Source organism: Anguilla rostrata, chromosome 17 (assembly GCF_018555375.3).
Source record: "Anguilla rostrata isolate EN2019 chromosome 17, ASM1855537v3, whole genome shotgun sequence".
Lineage (NCBI taxonomy): Eukaryota > Metazoa > Chordata > Actinopteri > Anguilliformes > Anguillidae > Anguilla > Anguilla rostrata.
Window position 1 is genome coordinate 30669536 of NC_057949.1, and position 23005 is coordinate 30692540.

Below are 23005 nucleotides of genomic sequence, written 5' to 3' on the forward strand. Positions count from 1 at the left end.
ATTGACCGTTCTTTATTTTACACGAGGTATTACTAAACTGCCCTGCAAACCCCATATTCCATCTCTCCCCTAGCCTCCTTCTCTTAAACTGTAACAACATTCGCTAACGCATCACTTTCAATACCAACAGATGGTTTTCCGCGCTTTTTAAATTAAATGAAAAAAATAATAATATCAGGGTAATTTCTAGTGCGCTCTTGAGTGCGCATGTGTCTTCCACAAAGGCACATCGCCCATACCAGTAGAAGGCTTTTCCTGAAGACGAGATTGTCTCGTGCGCACAGCTCCTCAGCCTCGGAGGGCCAGCCCTTTCTCTCGCTACTCCAAGACCACGTGGTTTCCTCTTTGCAAACAAAAAAAATGTAGTCAATTTTTTTCGAGTCGGTTTAGAGGCGGTGCCATCGCCAGTCAGAAGGAAGGCTGTGTGACAGTGCTGGGTACGACTCGAGGTTGAGGGGTAGAGAGAGTGAGGAATTTTTTCCCCCCGATCCCGCCATAGCACTACCACTACGCCACCATTACCACCACCAGATTAATCCAAATAAAACAATTTAATGCCGTGTGCGATCATTAAACGGAAGGTGCTGAAGTCTCGATTTCTCCGCATCTCTACGCGCTGAGCTAACTGGACTGAACCAGAATACAGTACCGTTAGCATAACTTTTTTATTTTCATTTTCATTAATTCATTTTTTTCCCATCCTTTTGGTTTTGTTTTACATCATTATTTTTGCGTTTTCTTTTTTCATTGCTACGCTTTACAGATTTTGGTGCTTTTTTTAAAGAAAAAACTTTTTTTTTGCTATTTCTTTCTTTCATTGGAGGATCTCTACAGTTGTCATTCTTCAACATGAACAAGCTATACATTGGAAATCTTAGTGAAAACGTGACTCCTGAAGACTTGGTTAAAGTCTTTGAAGACTGCAAGATTCCATTCTCTGGACAGTTTCTTTTGAAAACTGGTTATGCGTTTGTTGACTGTCCGGACGACCAATGTGCTATGAAAGCCATTGAAACATTCTCTGGTAAGTAGCTAATTGAATGTAATGGGTGCTTCATTGCCACTGTACCTTCTTGTCGATTTTATTCAGTCGGGAAACGTCCTAACACGATGATTTATAAAGCGTACCTTTCCAATTAAGGCTGTCTTTTCATAATGTAAATTGTAGTTTTAAGGTTATGGAATAAGGAAAGGTATGACATATTTATTTAAATAAGTCTAAAGTCCGAAGCTGACCAACAAGGTATTCAACTTTTAAAGGGGAGGGGGCGTATTGAGAGAAAAGAAAAGAGAAGGATATGCATATAAAGAAATACGCTAAATATAGGCTACAGATTTCTGAAATCTTTGGTTTGGAGGTGACACATTATATGCACGGTACTGAGTATATTAATAAGTCCACATTTAATCATCCAATAGCCTATTTTGGGCCCATAGTGAAACGTTTTCGTTTGTGCTAGCAGAGCTGAAGCTACTGTGGCTTTGCATGAGTAGGCTCTGTATATTCAGCTATAGAGTCAAATGGTACCCCTCCCCCTTTTGGACAACAAGCCACTATAGCGAAGAAGAAAACGTATTATAGTTACATTTTACAAATGAATCGCTCAGACCCAATGTTATTCATTTGTTTCGACGAGAAACCTGTTATAATTGTGAAAAATAACATTAAGAAGGAGGGAAGAACTGACTTTGATTTCGTGAAATGTCTTTTCATGATTTTGCACATATGTAGCATGTGATGTGTGTTCTGTATAGCGCGAAGGTCGCCATGCTGTTCGTGTGTTGTGCTTGAAGTAGATCACAGTCCAAACTCTGGCGAGCAAATGCAGGATTCTTAGATAAATGTTGATAAATACATTGCAAGGATAACATACACAAATCCAGACAAGAGTAAAAAGGTTGAAGTCTTAAAAATATTTTATCTAAACGCTATTAAAAGTTCCTTCTTGTTGTGTAGTCTTGTATTGGAAATTCGCTAACGTTTGTCAAGGGCAGAAAAGAACAGTCGTATTTTAAAGTGCATTTTAGTGATAAAACAATTGCACTATTTCAATTACTCTAATCTGTCGAAATTACCATGACGCTTTTCACGTCGTAGCCTATATACCACATGGGATTCGCTGTATATTGGTACATCATTAAAAAAAAAAAAAAAAAAAGACTTGAAATGGGGTACACAGTAACCACAAACTTTTAATTTAAAGTAACATTTGAAGTGATTTTTTTAAATTTCTGAAACAAATTAAAGAAAACGTAAATAAGAAATTGTACGGGTAGCAAATGAATGGAGGACGTAATTTAAATCTGAAACATTTGTCTTCCAGGTAAAGTGGAGCTGCACGGCAAGCGCATTGAGGTCGAACACTCTGTCCCTAAGAAACAAAGGTATTCGGGAGTTACTGGCATTAATTTGCCTACTTCCATGTTTTTTTTTACTCATTGTAACGTTCTGTTTGACGGAATGTAGGAGTTAGAAAAGGTACGAGTTTGTATCTTACAATTTGGGTCGAATGGCTGGCGTGGTGTGCTCGGCTGGGCCTACACTAGTCGTAGGCTACCTAGCCAACAAAACCATAATCATGTTTTGAAAAAAGTTTTGTGTATCTGATGTAAATATGAAGAATTATATTGTTCATCGAGAGGTAGGCCCTGTTCGCTCAAAGGGCACAATGTAGTTACGTGTTCTATAATTCGCATTCACATGCGAGGGTATTATCCCCAAAGAACTGAATTCATGTTTGTGAATGAGAAAACAGAAAAAAGAGGAAAAGAATCAAACGGATTTTAAACACATGTGCATCACAAGTTGCTGTGCCATTTTAATTGCTTCTGCTCTTTAGACCTAGGCGACGCCAGGCCTAGTTTGAAAATGCGTGGAGGTTCTGACACGCCTGTTGTTATTCTGCCCCGTATCTCGTACGTATAGGATTTCTGTAGGATAGCTGACTGGTACAGTAAATCAAGTGATTTGTTGGGTTAGTTAATAAGAAAAATACTAATTTAGAAGTTAAACATGTCCCATTACAAGGCCTCCTCCACATATATTTAATTACTTAGACCAAAATAAAAAATAAAAACATTTATGTTTCACTATGGCACAGGGGGCCAGTCACAGATGTAAGTAGGCTATACGAACATGATTGGAAAGTGGATTCTAATTTTCATTGTTATGGTAATGCATACTCCCTAACTGGTTGGTGTCTTCACAGGTTTCAATCTCTCATGTTTCTTAAAAGCAGTATTTTTCGGCTAACCAAATAGTCTTTGGGGAGTGAGGACATTGGCATCTTTAGAACTTGAAGGGTTGAAAGATTAGTTTACCGAGATGTTTTTCCTTGTCACTGAACTCAGCATGCTTTGAAACATACTCTACCTGTAATTTTGATGAAAATGTGTTAAAGATGTGGAATGTGTGTGAAGCTTTGAATTAACATTTTCGGGGGGTGGGGGGGGTGCTTATGGATATAGTTGATAAAAAACACCCTTAAAAAAATTATATTCTACTAAGAAAACAGTGATTTCCCTTCCCCCACTGTCTCTATACTGCCCCCCCGCTCCCCCTCCCTTGCCACTCACTCAATTGGTTTCTCCCCTCTTTTTTTTAAATTATTTTTTGGTTGGTTGTTGAAACACAAGTTAATATTGAGCTCTTGCCCATGAGTACCGTATGACACCAGGCCATGTGACCTTTCTGTAGGACCCTGACACACTGTGTGGGAGAGACGGGCCGTTGTGCTTTGTGTCATTCAAACTATTAGAACTCGCCACCTTTCCTTTTGATGACTCTTAACTGCTAAACCTTCACGACATTGCTATTCACAAACGAAAAATAGCATTTGTGTTAACATTTTTATGATTGTAGCTATTTAGGCCCTTAATTCAGAAGGGCAGTTCTGCACACGCATTTTTGATAGCTTTTCCTCAGATCCACATCCATGCTTGTAATAATCTGATCGTGCTCTATGGGCTAGAGGCAGAGTTGTATTTTTTTTTTTTTAATAAAAATTTTTTTGGAACGTCCACAAATGACTAGTTGGAAAAAATGTATTTTGGAAATTTCTGTCGTTCCGAAAGGTGAGTTGAGGGTGATGCAAATAAAGTGCCGATTAATAGCTAATCTCTCAGCTGAATGATGGAGGACGTGTGATGTGCTTATTTGGATCATTACCTAGTTAATTTAAAGTACTTCTGTACTTAAAACTGTTTCTTACAGTTGTGGCTTTTAATCTTATATGGGAAATATATACGTTGAACCTTTTGTTACTCAGGTGATTCAGATAATAACTTGCACACGTTTGCCTCTGAGGGGTCCATGTCACTTAAGAAAAATGTTGTGTGTCATGTCTGACGGTTGTAGTCTTTGTTAGTCATGTAGAATAATAAGTCAGGTTTTGCATGAAGCTGAATTATGATACAATTTTTTGGCTGCCACAACTGCAACAAAATGATCACATTAATGCTTTTAAAAGGAAATGTGTACAACATTTTCAATGGCTTTATGGCAAGATGACCAGGTTAAAAATGACCATAAATGGAGTGAGAACTTGGATAATTATAAACACACTCGTTGAACTAGATCGGTAAATTAGTTTTCCTGAAATATATGATCTGAATGTCTTAAGTTTTCTGTGTGGTTCATCAGCCTAAATCTGTTATGTTCCTGCTGTCTGAATTCATTTTTAATGACATGCTTATTTTAAGTAATGGATTCATTTTTGGTTGATTCCAGTATACATGGGAAAACCAATTCCGACTGTTAAGAAAGTAAAAAAATAGTGCCATAAATGAGAAATGTTTTATTATACAGTAGATTCCGTTTTATCCTAAAAGGTCACTGACACAGGTTATCAATTTCCAGGCTGTGTTGGGGCAATGTTTGAACACACATTGCTCTCATTCACTTTTTTTTTATTTGTTTTGTTGACAGTGGACCTATTAAGGTTTTTTTTTTCATTCGCTCTCTCATTGAATCAGATTCCACAACTAAAGTGGATGCACAATTTTGAAGCATGTGGTGAGTCTATTTTTAAGGACCTCACCATTTCCAGTGCACATGCAGTGGGTTCTGTTCTCTGCTGACCATTGTAGCCCATATATATATATATATATGTATATGTTTCCATTTTTGATTTTTTATATTTTTATTTTATTTTGTTGAATGTGGCAGAAAGTCCTGTTCTTACCACAGCTTCTTCGGTGAAGGTGAAGGCAGGGTTTTAGTTTTTTTTAGTGAACTGTGGTGGATGGACTGAGGAACGGCTGGGCGATAAGGGGGGGCCTTCGGTGTGGAGCCTCCAGCCCCCCCCCCCATATATGCGTTTAGATGCCTGCTCCTCCTGATATGGCCGTCTGCACAGGGACCCAGCGAGCGTGGCTTGTGGTGGGGAAAGGCACAGGAAGAATAGGCCTTCTTTAACCCTGTAAGTTTTAAGATCAAAGATGTGTGGTGGGGGGGTAGGGTGGAGCAACAGGGTTCTAGAACACCGACTTTCTGAATTTTTGAAAATGCACTCCCCAGAAAACCTACTCTTTTAAAGAGGCTAACAGTGGCCAGTGAAGATGTTGCTGAAAATAAAGGGATATTGATGATATCTGGCACTGTATAAACTTTTGTGTGGTTTGTACTGGTGGCTTGACTAATTCCATTGCATGGCATTTCACTGTAAATGAATAAATGACACAGAGACTGAAGTTTGTGTCCATGGTATTGTTGTTTAGCCGCAGACGCTTTGCAGTAAAGCGGTTTTTCTCTTTTGCGCGTTTCATGGCCCGGGACTTCTTTAACTGTAGTTTGACTTTATTTTTTGGGGAAGAAGCAAACTGTGTCCACAGATCATGGAGTCTATGTCAGCAGTAAGTGTGTATGCAGAACCGGGCAGTTCCTTCTCGGGCAGGCATTCCGAGGTGCAAGTCAGCGGGCTGGTGTGGGCTTCAGTAAAACTGCCTCATTCATGCAGTCATGCCTGCTGTGGACGTGGGCATGAAAGATACCGCGTTTCAAGTAGAACGGTTGCGTTCTCAGAGAACAACCAAAATAATGCACTTTAATGATGTCCCAACTTTTTCTTTAAGGTGAATTTTCTTCCCAAACATTTTGCTTGGAAGTTTAATTGAATGTGTTCTTCTTTCCCGGAAAAATATATGAGGGACTGAGTTGTTGAGCCCTGAATTCAGGATTACATAGCGCTTAATGTGCAGGGCCACATACTCTATATACACACACACAAATGCACACACGCACACACACACACACACACACACTCCTCTCTGCCTTTAGGCGGACGAGGAATTTTTCATTTGTGTCAGCACACTGTTTGCACCTTTGTGTCAAGATCGTTTTCAAGCACAAAGACTTCAGAGAAAAGAGAGAAGACAAACAACAGGCAGGTTTCTCGTTTCTGAAATTCCGGGTGTTACTCTGAAACTCATTGTCAACCAGCTGAGGAAAAGTTGCTTGATTTGACCGATTGCTACTTTAATATTTGCTGGTTGTGGCCATTGTTTGTGCATTACATTGTGCTGAAGTTCGTTGTACACATGAATTGTTTGTGACTGTTCCTTGAAAGCGCTCTGAAGAGAAGTGTGCTCTTTTTGTTTGCATTCATTACTGTAAAAGTGCTCTGTAATTACAGTAGTTTGCCTACCAAACATCTTCTCTGACTTGGATGGCCAAGCTTTGGGAGAGTCTAAATATTCTTCTAGTGAGTTCATTCTTATCCTGCATTTTGGTCTTGTCAAACAGTCAGGAAATCCATGTTTGTCAAAGTTTTTCTATTTACGTTAAAGAATAAAAATTTTCTGTTACTTTTTTAATTCTTCAAAGGCAAGGCTTTTATTTGTTTTTTTCCCCCAATGTGTTGATGTTTGCTTGTTATGCAGGTACATTCATGTCTCTGTTTTTTTTGTTGTTTTTTTGTTTGCCTGAAATGACAACCTAATACTCTACAGCTATTACTGGCCAACATTTTAATGCACAATAGTAATAAGGAGATGTGGCATGTTAAAGTGCTAATCATATCAAATTATTGAATGACAACATTTTTTTTCACCTCACAAGAATCACATGTACATAATAAAATCTAAATACAGATCCTTATGATTTAGGAATGCTACCGGCACCAGTATTTGTGAAGAGAGATGGAGAAAGAAAGCCAAACCTGAAAGCATAACGCATGGGTGCATTTACAGAACCGTTTATGACAAAGATAACTGAAATGGCCATCTGAGACCCATAACAGAAAGGAATATTCTCAAGTAGAATACCTCCCCCCCCGCAACTGCGATGTTTCGCTAAGACAGCACAGTTTGGAGAACTGCGCACATGCACACGCGCACACACACACACACGCGTGTGCACATGGGCTGCTGGTCATGTGATGGACCTCACGTGGGCTCTGTGTGTGGGGTTAGGGTTAGCCCGTGAACAGGAAGCAGTGCCGATGTGATGGACCTCACGTGGGCTCTGTGTGTGGGGTTAGGGCTCTGTGTGTGGGGTTAGGGCTCTGGGTGTGGGGTTAGGGTTAGCCCGTGAACAGGAAGCAGTGGCGCTTTGCAGAACGCCCCGCTGGCCTTTCCTCTCTGCGCTCGGCACTGGATGGCCGCACACAGAGGGGTGGGGCCCGGCACAGTGGGCTGGGAAGGGAGAGAGGACAAATTGTGCGCTGTTTCTTTAAGAACCTCCCCTTCCCCACTACCAAAGCCTCAGAACTCCTTCTCTCCAGTTCGAACCATCTGTCCCATTTTTGAGGGGGCACAGCTTAATTTCCCAGGTTCCTCTCCCACATTCTGGGGATCTCTTTGCTCTCTCGACCACCGCCATATTCAATCTCCGTTGTACCAAAAAAAAAAGGTTGTGTGAAATGGCAACATATTCTTAGAAATTGGTGAAAATGTATTGTAATGATCTGGAAGAAAGCATGGGTGGGGAGGGGGAGAGGGAGGGGGGGCTTTTGGTTTGTTCTGGAATGGAAGGATCTTGGTGGCTGTGAGGTGAATAAGGTCCAATCAAACCTGTATATGTGGACTGTACCACTTTCATTTGATTGGTGGGCTGTCTGTATTGGGGGAACCAGAGGCAAGTAAGGCACAAGAGGAACAGAACGCACCTGATAGGCGGTTTGAGCGTGCATGGAGATTTGGGCTCCCCCTGAACGCGGAGGAAAGGGCTTTTAGGGGCCAGGGCCTTTGGGGAAATGGCTGCCTGTGGGTTTGGAGTTTGGAGATCAGAGGTGGATAGGGTGATACACCAGTAATAAAGGTCAACTGAGACATATGTATTATAAATTTTAATTAGGTTTGTTGAATCTAAAGGAAAAACCTCTTGTAATTTTGAACAGTATGAATAACCATTTAATAACTGAGCAGCCTAACTTACATTTATTATTATTTGGTGTGGACTTTTTTTGTTTCATGACACTGAAATATAACCTGGGGTAAGTTAAGAGTTAACTGACATGGATGGACTGCCATTTGTGTTATTGTAAAAATGTTTTTTCTTCATTTCTGAGATTAATATGACTGTAGTACAATTTGTCTTTAAGTAACAAGTTTAAGCAAAGTTATGTTCTGGGGATACTTTAGGGATTGGTGATTGATAAAGTAATCGATATGCTCAGTGTGCTTAATGTTAAGGACAACAACAATTGTAGTCTGTAGAATTTTATTTATGACCTGAAGTAAATATGACATTTTTGCTCAACATTGATTTAGTAAAAATGTTTTACAATGAAGGGCGAAGGATCTGTATCTTGTTTGTAACAGGTCTGTTTTAGGTTTGAGTTCTCCAGTTTGTGATTTGCATCATAATTGGGAAATTATAAAAGGTTAAATTCACAAGTAAAATATTTATCATCTTAAAAACTGGTACTTCAGTGTAAAATGAAGATGAGTGAAAAACATGTAAAATAGATTTATAAGATGAATATTCCTTTAAATGGGGCTCGATAGGAGTTGGTAATTTTGTGTTGATTTATGCGTGTAATCACCCGGTAGTTACCTGCCTAAGATGACTTGTAAGGAATGGAACCCCAGGTTGAGCGCTAGTTAATGCGTAGCATGCTGCAGCTCCATTGGCTGAAGGGGGTTGAGCGCTAGTTTAAGTGTAGCATGCTGCAGCTCCATTGGCTGAAGGGGGTTGAGCGCTAGTTTAAGTGTAGCATGCTGCAGCTCCATTGGCTGAAGGGGGTTGAGCGCTAGTTTAAGTGTAGCATGCTGCAGCTCCATTGGCTGAAGGGGGTTGAGCGCTAGTTAATGCGTAGCATGCTGCAGCTCCATTGGCTGAAGGGGGTTGAGCGCTAGTTTAAGTGTAGCATGCTGCAGCTCCATTGGCTGAAGGGGGTTGAGCGCTAGTTAATGTGTAGCATGCTGCAGCTCCATTGGCTGAAGGGGGTTGAGTGCTAGTTTAAGTGTAGCATGCTGCAGCTCCATTGGCTGAGTGAGGAGATGATCGCATACGATCCATGAATTCTGTGCCAGTTTGATACACGTTGTTCAGGGTAAGTGTTTATTAAGGGGAAGTGCTAGGTGGTAACCAGTCTTGGTAAACTTTCTTCTCATTTTATCACTGTTAGTAGTTTTTTGTGGTACTTGTATGTACCAGGTAGTGTTTGAGTTCTGCATGAATGGGTTGTCTGGTCTGATCCCTGTGCACACAATGGAAAGATACCTTGACGGCCATGCTGAGAGCATCCGTTCGTGAACAAGACACATTTCCCACCATAGCTGAATACATGCAGAATCTTTTAATTTATGTGTGATTGCGTTTCCCCTTGGAGGGGACGGCCGTTGCCGTGGTGTGCTGGGGTGCAGTGAAGCTGCGTCCATTTTGTCCCCTGTACTTTACCAACTTGGTTAACATCACTCAGTGATGTCACAATGGGGCATGACATCACCATTTCCTCAGTCAGTCCTCTCTGGAAAGTCTTGCAACATTTATCATATGTGGTTTATAGGAAGAAACAAATGGGGTTCGAAAACAGAGACATAGAGTGTACAGTCTGTAGCTGATGAATAGCTGTGAATATTCTGTAGCTGATTGTCGTATAATGAAATTGGAAATAGTGTTTTGTTGTTTTCTGTCCTGAAATTAGCTCTTGGATATTGGCTGAGGTGTTAAGTTAGTGAGCTCCTTCAGGTAGGCAGGTAAGCGGAGGTTACATTCACTGCAGCTTGAATCGGTTGGGGAACCTCGTGTGTATATACAGGCCCTGAAATTCAGGCATAGTGGGGCTGTGGGAGGACGTGGGAAGAAAAAATGGTTATTGTTGTTGTCAAATAATCAACCCAAACAAGCAAAGTGTTATTGAGTGTGTTTGAGTGTCGGGTGTCGGAGGTTGAGTGTTGGGTGTTGGGTGTCGGGTGTTGAGTGTCGGAGGTTGAGTGTTGAGTGTCGGGTGTCGGAGGTTGAGTGTTGAGTATCGGGTGTCGAGTGTTGAGTGTCGGGGGTTGAGTGTTGAGTATTGGAGGTTGAGTGTTGGGTGTCGGGGGTTGAGTGAGTGTCGGAGGTTGAGTGTTGGGTGTCGGGGGTTGAGTGGTGAGTGTCGGAGGTTGAGTGTGTGTCGGGTGTCGGAGGTTGAGTGTTGGGTGTCGGAGGTTGAGTGTTGAGTGTCGGGTGTCGGAGGTTGAGTGTCGGAGGTTGAGTGTTGAGTGTCGGGTGTCGGAGGTTGAGTGTTGGGTGTCGGAGGTTGAGTGTTGAGTGTTGGGTGTCGGAGGTTGAGTGTCGGAGGTTGTGTGTTGAGTGTCGGGTGTCGGAGGTTGAGTGTCGGGTGTCGGAGGTTGAGTGTTGAGTGTTGGGTGTCGGAGGTTGAGTGTTGAGTGTTGGGTGTCGGAGGTTGAGTGTTGAGTGTCGGGTGTCGGGGGTTGAGTGTTGAGTGTCGGAGGTTGAGTGTTGAGTGTCGGGGGTTGAGTGTTGAGTGTCGGAGGTTGAGTGTTGAGTGTCGGGTGTCGGAGGTTGAGTGTTGAGTGTTGGAGGTTGAGTGTTGGGTGTCGGAGGTTGAGTGTTGAGTGTCGGAGGTTGAGTGTTGGGTGTCGGAGGTTGAGTGTTGAGTGTCGGGTGTCGGAGGTTGAGTGTTGAGTGTTGGGGGTTGAGTGTTGAGTGTCGGAGGTTGAGTGTTGGGTGTCGGGTGTCGGGGGTTGAGTGTCGGAGGTTGAGTGTTGTGTGTCTGGTGTCGGAGGTTGAGTGTTGAGTGTTGGGTGTCGGAGGTTGAGTGTCGGGTGTTGGGTGTCGGAGGTTGAGTGTTGTGTGTCTGGTGTCGGAGGTTGAGTGTTGAGTGTTGGGTGTCGGAGGTTGAGTGTTGTGTGTCTGGTGTCGGAGGTTGAGTGTTGAGTGTTGGGTGTCGGAGGTTGAGTGTCGGGTGTCGGAGGTTGAGTGTTGAGTGTCGGGTGTCGGAGGTTGAGTGTCGGGTGTCGGAGGTTGAATGTTGTGTGTCTGGTGTCGGAGGTTGAGTGTTGAGTGTTGGGTGTCGGAGGTTGAGAGTCGGGTGTCGGAGGTTGAGTGTTGAGTGTCGGGTGTCGGAGGTTGAGTGTTGAGTGTCGGGTGTCGGAGGTTGAGTGTTGAGTGTCGGGTGTCGGAGGTTGAGTGTTGAGTGTCGGAGGTTGAGTGTTGAGTGCTGGCTGAGCTTGTGCTGGGTAGGGTTTTATTGTCGCATCCCAACATCTTATCGGCATTGCAGCTGTTCCTTATAACCCTGTGCCACACCTGTAAATTACTAACATTCATCTCCAGGTGTGAAAGACTGACCCATGCCATTTCCAAAATGAACTAGGGGCTGACCCAGAAACACAAGCCGCCATACTATATATGGATTATGGAAATGTGTGATAGTTAATGCGTTATTGTTTATGATTTCAAATAGGACTGGGCCTCCCCTTATGTTCTACAGCAGGGCTCTGTTGCCTTGAGCAGTGAAGGTGATTGGTCTGTCAGGTTCGGGGGGGGGATAGATGGGTAAAATGCTGTTTTATCACCATTTCCTACTTTGTTATTGTATATTTTTTTCATACTTGATTAAAATTTGATGATGTAATGGTGGCTCCTTCCGAAAAGATTGTACACCTTGAACGGGACGACATTTGCAGTTAGTGAGTCAGTAACAGTATTGTGTGTGCTTTCATGGAAAATGACCCTTAAAAACAGTATTTCCACATCAAGATGCACAATAGATTTCCGTTCCAAACCTGCTGTGTGGATGGTGAGGTTTCCTGTACCACCGAATACTGAAAAGACTGAAAAGTTCCCCTTTTTGTCGACATTTGACTCGTTTTGGTAAATTAATCTTATTGGTTTGGGAAACACCCTGTTTTTTTTGTTTGTCTTTTTTTTAAAGCCCCCGCTCTGTGAAAAATGTGTGCTGGTCACAGAATCTAGTGGAGGCAGCAGACAGCTGTGACTGATGAAGACCCCCTCCCCCTCACTGGTGGTAACCAGAGCCCCTCCCCCTCACTGGTGGTAGCCAGAGCCGGTGTCATTTTGCCCCCCACCCCCCCCTGGTTTTCAGCTATTTCAGTTGTGGGCACACAGTAAAATTTTCAGTGTTAAGTCGACTCTACACCCGGTCGCCATTGACCGCCATTGGACTCCTGTGTGTTCTGCTAGTGGTGAATTAACACCAGGCGTCCTACTGTGAATCGGAACACAGGCAGGGGCGTTCGTCCAAACTAGGGGCACAAAATCATGGAATCTGCAGTGACTCAAGCTCACAGACTCAACAGTATAAACAACCATGTTGGGGCTTGAGTTTGCTGGAAACCAGAAAGCATCTGTAGAAATACAGGTGGCTTCGTGAATGAAGAGCAACCGCTTCTTCCGTTCAGTCTGCAGTACTGCTACGCACGGGCAGGTGCTGCTCTGGGGGCTGAACCATGGAAGCACATTGTAGGCTTGAGGAAAGCCTTTCAAACAGGAGAAGAGGCTTTTATTCTGAAAGCTGTACTGGTTGTTCTTTCCAGGAAAGGGGAGGTATAGAGTTGGTGTTTTTACCGTTGTAACGTTATGCATGCTGTTATATAATGGGCTGTGGACAGGACAGCCGCTGATGTTTCCCCGTTCTGCTCAAGATCTGTGTTGAATGAGGAGGGCATAGCTCCAGGTCTTTCTTCCTACAAACAGTGTACGACTGAGGGCATTTGTTTTTAATCATGCATTAAAGTGAATTTAAATGTAAATCTGGCCACATTTACTTTTTCAGCTTATAATACTCAATATTTTTACAAACTGTGTGTGCATGTGTGAGCATGTGTGCTCACATCATTGAGTGAAGAGGAGAAATATGCAAGGTTTCTAATCATTTTAAACTTATAGCCCACCTGTAAAATTCTGTGTGTGTTATATTCTGTGTAATTAGTCTGTGTTTGTGTGTGTGCGGGCGTGCGTGTTTGTGCCTGTGTGTGCATGCGTGTGTGTTTGTGCCTGTGTGTGTGCATGCGTGTGTGTGCCAGCTGAGATGAAATTGTGACTTCGTCCTTTGGTGTCGTACCCATGTGGGCCCATGTGCGTGGGAGATGCTTGTGAATGTTACAGATACCGGAAGTTGCGTTCCAAATGGTTTCTAAATGCACCACTTTTGAACAATAACCTGAATGCTGACTACAGCTCTTCACATTGCTGATTAGGAAAAAATAGGAATCTTTGGTTGGTCTTTGTTTTTGTCTACAGTGGTTTTTGTCTTTTCCCCCAAAATAGGGTTTTCAATAACTCCATTCATTAAAAAGAACAAACTGTTATCTAAAAGTGAGACAAACATTTGCTCATTGAATGATTCACAGTGGGGTGCTGGTCACAAAATTAGTGTTGTTTATCAATAGTAAGTTTTTAAACTAAAAGATGAACAGAAAATGTTATCCAGAATGTTAATGTAATGCAGACAGCTGTCATTCAATTGCATGATGCTTGTTTCTAAAATATTGATTACATTCATCAAAATGTGTATTTTAAATGGACAACCCAAGCTAACCAAATTTTACACATGGAAAGACAACATTCTTCAAATGCATTTCATTTTATTGCCATTTTAAATAACAAGACCAAAAATCCTTACAAAAAATGTATTCTAGTTGTTCATGGGGATTTCTTATTCCACCCTCTGAAAATACAAAAATGGAATAGATAGGCTATATCAGTTCTTTACAGTGGCAGAAGTTGTATGCAGAAATTGTTGTTTTTACTAAAATTCCACTGCAGAAATGGGCATGATTTTTCTGTAAAATCTTACACGCCACATTTTCTGGATTCAGAGAATTAAGGGACGCAGTGGTGAAACTGGCTGTTGTATTCTGGAAGTAGAGGTTGTCCAAAAGGAGTCTTGTGTTCAGATCAGGTTGTGCTTCCGATTGGTACCTTGCTCTGCATCAGGCTGGCTGGAATGCTCTCTAGTGTGCCCCCCCCCCCCCCCCCCAAAAAAAAAGATACATTTGCAACAGCTTTACGGGGTTGAGAGTAAAGGATTTAAAAGCATGCTGTGTTCGTGTTTTTTAACATGAAGATGAAGTTTGGTTTTTTAAAGACTGGGTTCTTGTTTAAAATGGCTGCATACCTGGTCCCTATGTGTGTAAATGCGTTTCTCTGGGCGAAGTGTATGATCATTTGTCTAAATATTAGTGGCGGAATGACTTTCACAGTTCAGTTGAACTGTTCAGTAAATAATAATGACAATACAAGCACGTGCAGAAGTTCTGTTCCTTAATCTCACACCCATGTTCTGTACTGTTAAACGTTGGGCTCCCAAATATCCAGATTTTTTCAGCATGTTTTAGCATTTTACTGTTCCCACATCCATGGTCCCTGTCTAACTTTTGGATGAAGCACAAAATTCATTGATACATTTTTAACTTGGGAAACAAATGCTCCCCCCATTAAACAAGCAAGAGTAAATAAAAAGGTGATGGCTTGAAAAAGGCTTAGGATGAGATGTGTATCTATTCTGGAATTGCACTTTTACCCAGAAATCTACTTGCATTTTTCTTAGATAATTAATGAATGAATAATGCCATGGTTAAATGTTGGTATTTTAAACCTTGTTACTTCGATCTGCAAGCAGAAAAAAAAACTATTTACTTTGTCAGTTTTCAGACATGCTTCAGTGTTGTATTAGAACCAACAGGAGCAGGACAGTTTCTGGGTGAGGAGTTGATTTGTGGCAGGTGTGTATGTATATGTAACACACGGCACCGTGAGGCCACGTAATCATACAGAACTCTCTCTCTCTTTCTCTCTCTCTCTCTGTTAAAATGGCCTCTGAGTCACATGTCTGTCAAACAGGCATATGCTGGTACAGCCATGCTGTCTCACGAACTCATTCTGAGAGAGAGAGAGAGAGAGAGAGAGAGACCCCTCCCCCAGCCCATGTGTAATCATACCACATTTTAAAGAACTTTGTCATCCTCATTTAAAATGCCACATCACACAAAGCAGTTATTGTTTTGTGAGATTCTCTCCTGCACAGCTGCATGTATGGAACATGTATGTATGAGTTTAAAATGTGTTTATTTGCAGTAATTCCTTCATTCTTTCTGACTGTGTGCAAGCAGCCCTGTCTGTGGGGTGTTGGTGTTGGTGTTAGGGTTAGGGTTAGGGTTGATATGCTCACTGGGAGTGCTCAAATACTGTGTATTTCCCCCAAAATAGGAAGTCTTAATTTAACAATCAAGATTTTATTTGTTGCTCTATACTAGATATCAATAAATTTGCATAAAAGGCTTAAAGTGGATTTAATAAAATGGTTTGTTAAGCTGACAGCACTGAGGAAGTTACTCAAAAAAGCATATTCATTTTATGATGAGAAGCTTCTTATGTAGAATTGCCTAATTGTGATTCTTTTTGGTTGTTGTTTCATTTTTTTTAAGAAAAAAATGTAAAAATATATTTCTGGTGTGAAAGAGGCCATGCCTTCTTGCTTTTAAATGAATGTATGTAGCACAGAGGGCTGTAGGTTTAGTATTGGAATAGTATGCTAATAATTCAGATCCAGAAATGCATTCCTTATTGATTGATTATATTACACATTAACTTGGTAGCACAAGTGTAAGTATTAGTCAAATAAATTAAGTAAAACTGAAATAAAACAACTCTATTAAAATGTCATTTCTACTCTTTAGTTAACATAATTAATTCTTCTACATTCTCAAAATGAAGATGCGGATGTGCGGTTCTCCCAAACAAAAAAAAACTGTTCCAGTTGGAATGAAGTTAAATGTATCTGTTTAAATTTATAGATATACAAAACACCCTTTAGAGGCTGGGTTTATTTACAACCAAATACACAAGAGGGGAAGTCTATTGCTTGGACACGTGTTTTAAGTGGAACGTGCAGGGGGGCTTGTTAGGCTTCTGATTCGCTGCCCGCTTTCCCCCTGCATGGAAGTATATTCTGTGTATTCCATAGCTCCTTGGGGTTCACTGATTCCAAACAACACAAGCTGTGACATCATAGCCTTGGGGAACGAAACCCCGCCCCCCTCCTCCAGAGTTCTTGCAGCAGAAGTCATTGACAACTGAATTCACACTTATCCAAGTCTGTTAGAAAAGGAGTTGAGCCAGACAAAAATGTCTCATTATTCCCTTTTTTGTAAACTTTTATATTTTAAAGGGAATGTTTAGCCAACTTTGATGTATTTGATAAAGTCAGATGAATGTTTCGCAAAAGTGAAATAACATTCAGAATTACATTTTCAATGAAGATTTGTCTATTTAAATGTATTTAAACAAAAAAAAAACCTTTATTTGTAAAAGCGCTGAGCAGAAATGAAGTATGGGTTGGGTATGTAACTTCTCTCAATAGCAGAATGTGAAGCGGGTAGCTTTTGTACTTTGAAACATCTCATTATTTACTAAGTATTGAGCTGTTTTGTGTAATGTGCACAGGACGTATCATTTTAGCATGTTGCTGTACATTATTTGAGCTTTTATGTTTTAAGGGCTCAGAATAAATATTTAAAAATTAAACCAAAGGAATATTTCTGGGTGGAAATGCAAATGGTAGAGCATAAATAACTTTTAAAAAAGAATAATGACCCAGGAACTGCAAAAGACCATTGTTTTTTTAACAAAGGCTCAGAATGAATTCTGGTTTATGGGTGTTTAACCTACAAATATATTTTTTTCAGTGGAAACAAAGAGTTATTCTTCACTGCAAAATATGCTAGATCTACTTCATGTCTGGCAAGTATATGAACATCTTTGAAGTACAAAGGAGAACATGGCGATGGTTCTGATTTTGTTATTATGGAGCCAAGTTAAGAATTATTGTCATTATTTTTCTATTAACTGGAAATGATATTAAGCTGAAAATGCATGTAAACTTGTGTCTGTGGTCCTCCCCATGTCCCTTAAAATGCAATTTTTAGTGAAATTTTACATTTTTGAAGTTGTGTGGTACTAGCAGTTTTTTTCATTTGAAAAGTTGAAATGAAAACAAGGAAATGACAGCAATTTTTAAAAGCTTTCCCACAGTGGATGCAAGAGCTGGACTCAGTCTAACCAAACATGCGCTTTGCCTGAACTTCGACAAATTAAAGCAAATTGTTTCTGGCACTATATGACAGTACAAGTTGTGATAGTTATCAAGTTGACCTGTGAATTTACTGATATTGTATTTGGTCAGGATTCCATTTTAAGCAACATATTTAAGTCTTAATTATATGTGTGGATTGACATGGTTATTTTTTTATTTCATACTAATTCTATGAAATGAAATGGACCTTAACTGGAAAAATATTTAGCCAAATAGAACTTTCCTACGCAACCTTGAATGTTAGCAAAGATTCAACAGGCAAGATGCAACATTTTTGTACATAAATATTTATTATCAAGAATGAATTTGATTATGTAATTTAAAAATAAAGTAGTTATTTCAATAAAGTAGTTGATTCAGATCTCATTTGTAGTTGAATGAAGGTTGGTGGAGCTACAGGAGCTCTTTTATTAACTACACTTTTTATCCTTCACTCTTATTGTTGATTTTTTTAAATTAATTAATTAATTAATTAATTTATTTATTTATTTATTTGTTTATTTATTTTTTAAAAGCCTTAAATTAGAAAATAAATGAAGTCCCGTATTTTCACTTGTGTTTGGTTTGCTTTGCTATAAATTGTAAAGAATCAGTAACCGGCAGTGGATGCAGATTTTTCCCTTATGGATTCAAAAATAGAAGCTGCCTATTATTTTTTTTCCTGCATTTTTTTTTTTTTTTTTGCAAGTAAGGATTTTATTTGAGGCAAAGAATTATGAATATGTTGTGTGGTTCAAACTGGCTGCCTTTAGTGTTTATGCATGTGAGTTCTGAATGTGAGTATATTTATGTTGCTATGTTTACTGGTATTTTAAATGTATCTTGTGTATGTAGATACAGTTTTCAAGGAAAAGGCAAATTACACATTATCTTAGGAAGAGATCTGTGCCAAGCATTCATACATTGACTTTATTAAGAAATATGCTTTATTAATGTATAGTAAGTTTGTGTGTATAATTTTTATTAAATAATGCTGTACAGTGTACACCAGGTAAATGTAACCTAACACGAAATGAAAGGTTCATTTCTATTTGTTGCTTCTGTTTTCAAATGACTGCAGTTTTTTATTGTTTAAACATTGCTGTCATAAATATAAAATGATGTATGTTTGCATGTGAATGTACAGTTGAATACAGTTTACATTTCTCAAGATATTATAACAACTTTTGCAAATAAGAAACAATTTTGTTTTGAGTTTGTTTTTTCTTTAAAAGTTTAATGTATGTTTACATTGGGAGTGATTTCTGTATTGTTGTCTTCAAAAGCAAACTTTCCATTGATCTTTTGAGAATGGTGATACAAATTGCTAGAGGTTGGGGTTGTTAAAATTAAAATAGTTAAAAATACAATTTCAAGTCTGTGTAAAGTCAACATAAGTTTTCAAACGGTCTCGAAAGTACGTATCATTTGCTTATTTTATGGTTGCATTTGGCAGTATCAGAAGAAGCATGTTTGGAAAAGTGCTGTGTTCGACCACGACTATTACTCCTGACCGGGGGTGTCTAAAATTATCCGGAAAAAGCCGGTGAAGGGGCAGGTTTTTGTTTTAGTCCAGCACTGGTACTCACGATTCTGCTTCTCAAGGTCTTGATTGAAGACCCTGATTCGTTATTTAGTCGAATTAGTTGTCGTAGTGCTGAACTAAAACGAATCCTGCACGCACACTCCTTTTCGGGTAAAACTGGACACCCCTGCTCGAGACTCTACTACTGTGTACGTGAAGCGTGTTGGCTTGCCGTCGTCACACTCCCGCCCTCATGCTTCTCTCTGCCTCTCTCTTGATTGGACGGCGCGGTGTCTCTGGGCGCCGCCTCTTTTACGGAGCCGTAGTACTCTCTAGTAGTTTACTGACTTTATGAATGAAGCTAGGTTTCCCCCTCAGCGCAGTTGAGAAGCAGCAGCGGTCCGCTTGCTAGGAAGGGCAGAGCGGGTTGGGGGAGGCGCTCTGGAGTAACCGCGGCATGACTTGGAGCGACAGGCACGAGAATATTCGCTCGCACTTCTAAGTCTCTGGACCAGTGTTTTGCAGTTTAAGGGAATGCCAGTTTTGTTAACCGTCTGTAGCTCAATTTTAGTATGTCGCTATTGCTCTGCTTCAAAAAAGAAATGGTTTATATTTGTTGGCCATTATTTTGATGTGTATCAAACGTGTAACTATCCCCAGAATATACCACTGAATGTGTTCAGTGTATTTTCTGTATTGGAATATGTATAGGTTGTCACATTTCTGTCAACCAGACATATTTGATTGCATCAGTTTAAACTAGCCTAGAATGCCAACCGCCTGCCTGTTTCAACCCTTCCGCTTTGTTACAAAATGGCAGTTGCGTTAGATGCCACGAAATCAATCTGTGAACATGACCATTGTTTGGTAGCCTATATGAATCATACACCTTTAAACAAAAATGGCTTGGTAGTGCAGCAGGCCTACACGAAATATACGTTTCATTCATCTGGAAAAAATTAAGTCTGCCCCCTCAAGCATTACGTTCTGACGTTGCCGTTGCATACTGGATCCTTTATATTGAATATTCTTGGTTTTCTAGATTGTTCTGTTCTACCACATGCGGCTGCGATTCATTGTGATAATTGGGCGTTGTCAGAAAAAGATGGCCGCTCTCGCTCATATGGTTGTAACATACAGGACTGTGCCGCTCACACTGAAGGCTTAACACAAAATACGAAGGAAAATCTTAAAAAGTGTTTCATTCAGAAAGCTAACGTAAGCTTAACTATGAAAAATGTGATGTTATTTCACCGCGAACCACAGTTACTGTAACTTATGATGAACGTATTGCATTTTTGTTTCAGGGTTTCCTGTGTCTGCGGGAAATGTGATTTTGATACCCAGTTGTCACGCTGACAAATTCACCATTAACGTGTTTTTGAGTAGTTTTATGGAAAAATGCGTTTTGTGTTTAAAATATGGAAAATAGAACTGCTTGATCAAGGAAACGGAAAGATATTTAGAAATTAATAATGGAGCTACTTTAAATGTTTTAAACAGGTTTTTATAAGGATATGTAATTAAGCGGCCGAGCGAACAACTGCTTTTCTGGATTATTGAAGACTAATTTTCAGGAACAATTTCTAAATAGCGAATGCCACTCTTTATTAGGCTAGTTTGTCGTATTTTGTATTGGCTCCTGGTTAATAGGGCCTATATGTTCGTATGATTGACAGTTATTCCTCATTGACGCAAGAGATAATGAAATTACATATAGTGTCCTGCACGTAACATTAAATGTGCATTTTCGGCAGTATGCCAGCATAACGGTGAAAACAGTTGTTTTTCTTTGCATTTGAGAGGTGGTGCATATTGAAAAGCGAACTTGTGGTTTAGTCTGCACGAAAATGTCACATTTGTCTTAAATCTCGAAAGATATCAGGGGACAACGTGAGGCTACGACCACTACACAATTATGTAACCAAATTTCGTTAGACCATGTTGTCATAACAGTTTTCTGAGATTAGTGAACGACAGCTTTTTTAAAATTATTTATTTATTTTATAAAATGGAACAACTACGCCCATATTATATGTATTCACTTTACTCGCTACAACTGTTGAAGTATATGTGAACACGAATTTACAGTGTGCCGTTTTCATTTTACCCATTATTTTATACCGCTGCTTCATGAACAAGTGTGCATTTAGGTAGCCTGGTAGTGTAAGTTTGGTATGTTGCCTCTATCCCAGTACACAAAATGGCGAACGGGACGGGGAAAGGAGGGGGAGGGAGCGACAGCGAGGTGCTTCTGTGTATTCTCAGTCTAACAAAACTGGGCCTGTAACTGTACGATGAAATAGCATATTTTGTGTGAAAGAATATATTAGGCTCACTGAACACCGTCGAATCTTCAAACTGCGCGATGAATGGCAGTGCCGCGTTTGCGGGCACGAGGAAAATCCGTTTCCCAACATGTCTGACATCCTTCATAGTCTCGATGATCAGGTTTTGTGCATTTTTAAAAACTGAATTATGAGTACAAATTTCATTTCACCAATCACAGTTGTTTAAGTAAAGGTTAATTTCCAATATATGTAAAACACACTAGTTATATATATATATATATATGTGTGTGTGTGTGTGATGTTAGCCCATATATATATATATGGGCTAACCTCATTCTATTGACATCACACAAAATGGAGGCTTGCTGGCTGCCATCTTCCCATTACTGGGGCTGGTCGTTACTACAAGGAGTGTGAACTTTGACCCAGACTGAAGGCACATCCCCCTCGGCAGTAAATGGATTCCAGAGTTGTTTTTCTCGCTATTTCTCTCTACATCACCCACCGCACCGACCCCACCTCATGCAGGCTTGACGCATGTATACACGCTGACAAACGAGCATGCGCGCATTGTCCGAAAAATGCATGCAGGGCCGCGTAGTAAAATACTTTTTTGCGCAGTTGCCTCGCGTGCTACATAAAGTTACGAGGGGCATGCACTCTGCTCTTGAAATCAAGAGTACAGGGAAAAACGCAGCTTTCTGTGACGAACATTTCTCTCTCTAGTCCCGCGTAGGTGCATGTTGAAAGAAGTGACACTTTAATTTGGACGTATGTAAAAAATTCAGGAAATGTGTGCTGTGCTTTTCTATTTTGTACATTGAACGTAAGCTTTGGTCATTTATAAATTGCCGTTTGGCGCTTTTAAACCATTGCGATACTGTTCCTTTTATTTATTTTTTTTGCGTGATTTTCGTAGCCCGCTCGACCTGAAAATTGTGTATTCGTGGAATTGCGCGAACCGTACAGAATTTTTGACTATAAAATCAATAGTCAGTAATAACTGTACTGGTGATACTTCTAATTTGTGAAAGAAAAAATGTTACACTGTTTTGTTCAGTTTTGAATGATTTTGGTTTAGTCCGCTTTGTTCTTTAAACAATTATTTATCTGACTTTGTTTTTATTCCAATAAAACCGTATTCTGTTTTTAATAATTGTGTAATCCTTGGCATTAATACTTTCCAGGCCCTTACCTCACAAAGATGTAAATGAAATGAATGTACAAATATTTAGTTGCAGATGTGTAGTACAGTCTTATGAACATTATTGTGGTCTTTATCTGAACGTTAAGATATGTAGCTAAACTGGTCTAGTAAAATCTGGTTGATGCCTCTGTTGGTGCTTTGGTTGCAACCGGAGCCTCTCTAGCCCACTTCAGCAAAGTCCCCCCCCCAAAATGGCCATTTTAGCTCTTCTAAGCTTCAGCACGTTAAAGGTCCAGTTGTTTGCTGTACCCGCGCAGTCCTGCCCTTGACTGCCCTCTGGCCCTTTTAAACTCAACAAGAGGATTTCAAACCCAGTCGTGGGGTCAGGGGTCGAGTTGTGTGGCTGGGAACCATCAGCTCGAGCCATCGAAGAAATGGCAGGGAACCCCTCTCCCAATTTGTGGGCAGTGGCTTCCCTGTTTTTTTCCCCTTCTTTTTTTTCTTTTAGGAGCTGTGGAATTCGGTGCACGAGAGCGAGTGGGGGGAGGAAGGGATGGGT

General features: G+C 40.4%; 1 protein-coding gene across 1 annotated transcript in view; it reads left to right on the top strand.

The window, feature by feature from the left end:
* Positions 1-290: 290 nt before the first annotated feature.
* Positions 291-23005, top strand: part of igf2bp1 (insulin-like growth factor 2 mRNA binding protein 1) — a 64387-nt gene continuing 41672 nt past the window's right edge. The window contains 2 exon segments of the mRNA XM_064315029.1: positions 291-1024; positions 2325-2385. Of these exon segments, the coding sequence (XP_064171099.1) occupies positions 850-1024; positions 2325-2385 (236 nt within the window). The 5' untranslated portion in view covers positions 291-849.